Source organism: Sinocyclocheilus grahami, unplaced genomic scaffold (genome assembly GCF_001515645.1).
Source record: "Sinocyclocheilus grahami isolate Dianchi unplaced genomic scaffold, SAMN03320097.WGS_v1.1 scaffold79.1, whole genome shotgun sequence".
Classification (NCBI taxonomy): Eukaryota; Metazoa; Chordata; class Actinopteri; order Cypriniformes; family Cyprinidae; genus Sinocyclocheilus; species Sinocyclocheilus grahami.
The window spans coordinates 1,850,331-1,856,588 of NW_015505258.1; the positions used below are offsets into that span (position 1 = coordinate 1,850,331).

A 6,258-nucleotide genomic window follows, 5' to 3' on the forward strand; every position below is an offset into this window, starting at 1 on the left:
GTACAAACGTCCGTGTAAAAAGTAGAAGAAGAAGAAGAAGAAGAAGTTTTATTTATATAGTGCCTTTCCATAGCTCAAGGTCACTTTACATAGTGCTAACAAAACATTTGCACACCCATATACACAATACAAACACATAAGGCCACATATAGCCATTGTGTCCTCATAAACCATATAAACTCGTACAAACGTCCGTGTAAAAAGTAGAAGAAGAAGAAGAAGAAGTTTTATTTATATAGTGCCTTTCCATAGCTCAAGGTCACTTTACATAGTGCTAACAAAACATTTGCACACCCATATACACAATACAAACACATAAGGCCACATATAGCCATATTATCCAAAATACATATGAAAAATATACGTTTTTAGCTGAGTCTTGAATGTAGACAAAGATGGTATATTACGAAGTGTAAGGGGTAGCGAATTCCATAATTTCGGAGCATTAACAGTAAATGACCTACCACCTACAGTGGACAGCCGAAAACGAGGAATGGACAAAAGACCAAGCTCAGATGTATGTCAAAAATATGTAAGTCCTTTTTCATATTTCACATCCTATGAGTTACGACATGAATAGGCTTGATTTGTCAATATGATGATATGATACATTATTTCTAGATGATTTGGAAATGTAATAGGTTACAGATTACAAGTTACCCTACCTAAATGTAATAAGCAGTGTAACTATTTCAATTACTTTACTAAAGTAATCAGTTCCTTTAGTAACCAGATTTCAGATTACTAATGTAATGTAACTGATTACATTTGATTACTTTTTGATCACTTTCCGGAATGTTCAACTGTTAATCACTTTCAAACGTGTAAACTAGGCATGGTTAACCTTACAGTACTCAACACTGATTAGTGTCATTTTTCAAAACCCTTCATCACTTGAATTAAGATTATAATCATTTAATTTTAAAGCACAGCTACCACAAAATAAGACTTACTTTGAGATCATTCTGAGGTTAAATACGGATTTAAAACCATAACAAGAAATAGTTTATAGCTATGATACTGCTTTTTAAATCAAATCTTTGCATGGTTATTACAGGAAACACTGGCATCTAACAATGCCTTGGAAAAAGAAATAAAGCATATGCATAAACCTAAATAGTAAAATATTATGTGTCCTAAACGCCTGAAACATTGGTGTCTTATATTTTAGAGCAGTCACTGAAATTTATGAAAGAAATCAATTCATCTGTTTGTGGGTGTGTGTGAAAAATAAATCAGAGGTAACCCCCTTTGTAAATCGTTAACATTTTCATAAGTAACTGTAATTTAATTACACATTTTTCTAAATCAAAACTGTTGCTGATTACAATTACATTTATTTTGTAATGAAATTACGTGATTCAGTTACATGTAGTCACTTCCCATTAACACCCTATACATTACAAACACACCTGAAAGCTTTCAGCTTTCACTTTCAGCTCCGAAAATGTCATGTTTCTTAAAAAACATGCAGATAAAAAACTGTGCAGAGGACCAGTCCCTTGAAAAATCAGGAATATATTAACTGTTGAATTGAATTGCTATCTAGGCATTCAGTCACTACTAAGATTTATAATAAAAAGAAATGCAATGCTAAGATAATAAAATATAAATCTATCCCATCAAAAATTTAACTATTCCAACAAGCGGAAGAATATCCAAATATATTCTTGATTGTCCCTTTATTCCAAGCGCATTTGTAATGGTGAAGGCGTCTGCCTGATCCAGGATCAGCAGCATCAGCGGCCACTGTCCTATATTCCTCCAGCTCTCATGGAACAGCACAGGCCCGCCATTTCACTGAAAGCCTTCGCTGCTCTTCAATCCTGCGGGTTCACAGAAATAAGACAGGCGGCGGCTGAACGGCGGGATTAGTGTCGGGACACGAGAGATGAGTCACGAGCCTTTACAACGCGCGGCTGAAACCCGTAACAATGTAACAGTTCCGCGCGAGATGTTCGCTAACATCATTTGTGGATTCATCAGCGTCTCGCGCAGCGGATAACTGTGTTCAAGGCTTCCCATCTGCCTCCTCTTGTCCGAGCAATCTTTGTCTCCCCGTATTCTCGTATCGTACGGCAGGAGGTCGACCAGGAGCTGTGAACACTATTTAGTAGCAGCGTGAATTTCAATATTCATACGTATTATTTGATTGTCGGTCGCTGGAAAGCGTTGAAGATGTCTGGGCAGAGCATTACAGACAGGATAACTGCTGCTCAGCATAGCGTTACTGGATCAGCAGTATCCAAAACAGTGTGCAAGGCAACAACTCACGAAATAATGGGCCCTAAAAAGAAACATTTGGACTGTGAGTATTACCAGCTGAGTGTTTCATATGAATTGGGATGATGAACGTGTGTACAGCTGTTGCTTTGATTGTTATGGCTACGATTTTAGGCTATTGTGCAATGGGCAGGCCCTGGTTGTGCTAAGCTAATGTGCTTAGACAGACTCCTGTGTAATATTATTGAAATTGGCCATTTATGACAAACTGACATGCATCACTTTCAACTGTATTGAAGTTGGACTGTGCATGTGCAATACTGCGATATTTATATAAGCAAGAATGGAGGTATTGTCATTAAGTTTGATCCCATAATGCTTTTATAGTGCCCAAATCAATTTTAATACAGTTTATGACCTCATGTAGACCTCCTCAGTTTTGCCATGCTAGTAAATAAAGGGTTAAATGTTAATGCCTTATAATGCTCATTGGGCAGAAATAAATCTGTGCTATTGTTTTTCTTTGGCTGGTTGTGCAGGGGTTATTATAAGGAAGGTGTATCAGGTGTATTTGAATTGTTAGAAGTTCGTTTGGATTTGATTCTCATATTCGTTTGGCGACAAGCTGGCAGGTGATATCAGTGAATGCTGTGCACCTTCTTTAAGAAGTGCTGGTCTAGTGCCAGTCTAGTAAGTCTGTGCTTGAGAAAAGATCTCTATTTACGTCTGTCTCAGCCAGGCCTGACTACTCTTTCATTTAGTTCTTACAGTGTTATAAGACAAGCTATGACATGTTTGAAGGACTGCAGTTAGGATTTTTTAAAAAGGAAAATGTGGAAATTGTTCTCTGCATCCTTAGAATTATTTGCACCTTCATGCATAATAATTAAATTTCATTGCATTTTACTCCAATGCAAGTAAACTTAAAGGGATATGCAAATTCTGTCATTACTAACCCTCAGGTCGTTCCAAAGATGTAAGACCTTCGTTCATCTTCGGATCACAAATTAAGATATTTTGATGAAATCCGAGAGCTTTCTGACTGTGCATAGACTGCAATGCAACTACCACGTTCAAGGCCTAGAAAGTAGTAGGGGAGAGTAACACTTTTTGACTTTCTCAGTGCGTGTAAATCCACATGGGTTCAGAATATAATTTTTTTTTATCCACAGTAATTTTACACTTGTCTAGTACAAATATGTCGCTTTGATTCAAAATGACAGTGTATACGTGTTTCTTTGTTTACCCTCAAAAAATGGAAGTGAAATATGACAACATGCCCCGTAGGTGGGGTACATTGTAACATCTGAGGGGCACGTTGTAACATGACCATATGACAGCTTAAAATGTTATCTGATCGAATGAAAAAAAATATACAAGACAAACTAAAATATTTTGTTAATAAAATAAAATAATGGCATTTTTTAAGAATGAAAAATAATCTGATTTTGGAGTTTGACAATGAACACATTGCAACCATGCTTGGGACGGCCCACATAAACGAGCAAAAATGCTTTACATGTCTTGAAATAATAATTTCTAAACATGAAACATTGACTGTCAGTCTTTATTCACCTGTTTCTCGTTTTTTCTCATTAAAATTAATTAAAGTAAATAGTGTAAATTACATCGCTAATGTCATAGAATAGCACATTGTAATTAGTGGTCGACCGATATGGGTTTTTTGACAGCCGATACCGATGCCGATATCTTGGAAAGCAGGGTGGCCGATGGCCGATATAAAGCCGTGACAGACTCCTGTGTAATATTATTGAAACTGGCCATTTATGACAAACTGACATGCATCACTTTCAACTGTATTGAAGTTGGACTGTGCATGTGCAATACTGCGATACTTATATAAGCAAGAATGAAGGTATTGTCATTAAGTTTGATCCCATAATGCTTTTATAGTGCCCAAATCTATTTTAATACAGTTTATGACCTCATGTAGACCTCCTCAGTTTTGCCATGCTAGTAAATAAAGGGTTAAATGTTAATGCCTTATAATGCTCATTGGGCAGAAATAAATCTGTGCTATTGTTTTTCTTTGGCTGGTTGTGCAGGGGTTATTATAAGGAAGGTGTATCGGGTGTATTTGAATTGTTAGAAGTTAGTTTGGATTTGATTCTCATATTCGTTTGGCGACAAGCTGGCAGGTGATATCAGTGAATGCTGTGCACCGAATTCATATTTAAGAAATTTGAAATCATTTGTAAAGGGATTAAAAAATAAACGTGTAAAATAAACATATTATTCTCTAGAAGACTAAGTATTTTTCACAAATAAATTAATATTGAATAAAAATATAATTAAAAAGGAAGTAAACACTGTAACCAACAGGGCACTCAGTATTCTGGGAAGTTTGTGTGCATTGGGAATCATATTTTTTCAAATAAATCCAATGAAGCTGAACTCTCCTCCTGTCCGTATTCAATTCACACGGACCATAGGACCGACCGTCATGCAGGTCACATGCACACTTCACAAGATCTCAACTAGATTCGACTAAGTCTGCAAGGTTTGGGAAATTAAATGTTCATTAGTCATTCAGAGATTTGTTTAAATTATATAAGTGCGTATTTGCGGAATGCTGACGGCAAACGAGAAAGTATTATAATGTTTGCCTTTAATAATATTAAAGCAATCGTTATAATAGTTTTTGTATACATTTTAATTCCTTTGTTTAACAGTTCTATCTGATTATTAGATATACTTCTATCCGTATTAGACAGAATTGAATGACAACAGCGAACAAGAGGGAGAATGTGAGCACTGTGTGCTCAGGCGCTGCCGCAGCCTTTCTCGGCGTCGTCAAAATAAAAGTCAGATGCGCCGTCAAAATAAAAGTCCCACCTCGAACACATCGGCCATAAAGAAAAACTTATCGGCCAATGCCGATATTTGAAAAATGGCAGATATCGGCCGATAGATCGACCTTGGTGATATATCGGTCGACCACTAATTGTAATGCAGTGTTACAACGTGCCCCATCCGTGCAACTGGAATTTAAAACTGGTTAGTGTCTTCTGCTAGTTATCAAAGCATTAAGAAATAATCTGAACTGATAAATAACAGATTGGAGATTAAAATAATAGCAGATTTGTCTCATTTTAAATGAATAATAAAAACTGAGATGAAAAATTTACTTAAGCCAGAATTTTTATTTTACTATGGTAAAATAAATGTTCAGCAATATCTTCAAAAGATTTTTGAATGTGTCAGTTGCGTTGCTGTCTCAGGGTCAGAAAGCTCTTGGATTTCATAAAAAATATCTTAATTTGTGTTCTGAAGATGAATGAAGGTCTTACCGGTTTGGAACGACGTGAGGGTGAGTACATCACATAAATTATGGTTACTTATGGATCTTTTCGCCTGATATGGCTATAGCTGTAGAACAGATAAGATCTGATTCTGAACATTTCCGTTGACATCTTTTGTGGCGAGGGCTTTGTTTCTCAGAGTAGGAGTGACATAACTGGATGAATCAAAGTTGGCAGTGTTCTGGAGTCAGCTGTCTTACACCAAACCAACCAACCAACCACACGACTGAAGTCAACCTTATTCATTCAGAAAGTAGCAGCTCATCTGAAACTGCACTACATCACTGTCTACACCACAACTGTTTCACTCCCCTAAGCATTTTAGCAGACGTGCAGTAAACATTTCATCTAGAAAGTCCACCAGCAGAGTTAGTAGAGGGCTGTGCAATTCCTGTTACGTAATCCAGAATAAAGCACATTAGGGATGTTCATTTCGATTATTTTTCCTAACCGACAACCGACGCTCATTAACCGATTGTTAACCGCTAACCGACAAGATTATTTTAAATTAAAATGGAATTAAATTAGAAAGAATAAGTGTCTGTGACCCGTTAAAAATACTAACATTTGTTTCCCGGGGATTAATTTTGCATGTGCAAAAAGCAGCAAACAACAGAACATGAGGATTCACATAGTCATCACATCACATCACGCACCTGCAGTGCTTCTGCGAGCGGAGAAAAACATAATAAAGCTAGGCTATATGTGTATG

General features: G+C 36.6%; 1 protein-coding gene across 1 annotated transcript in view; it reads left to right on the plus strand.

Moving 5' to 3' along the window:
• Positions 1-1,711: 1,711 nt before the first annotated feature.
• Positions 1,712-6,258, plus strand: part of LOC107586274 (phosphatidylinositol-binding clathrin assembly protein-like) — a 21,462-nt gene continuing 16,915 nt past the window's right edge. The window contains exon 1 of the mRNA XM_016273559.1: positions 1,712-2,308. Within this exon, the coding sequence (XP_016129045.1) occupies positions 2,179-2,308 (130 nt within the window). The 5' untranslated portion in view covers positions 1,712-2,178. The remainder of the gene's footprint in view (positions 2,309-6,258) is intronic.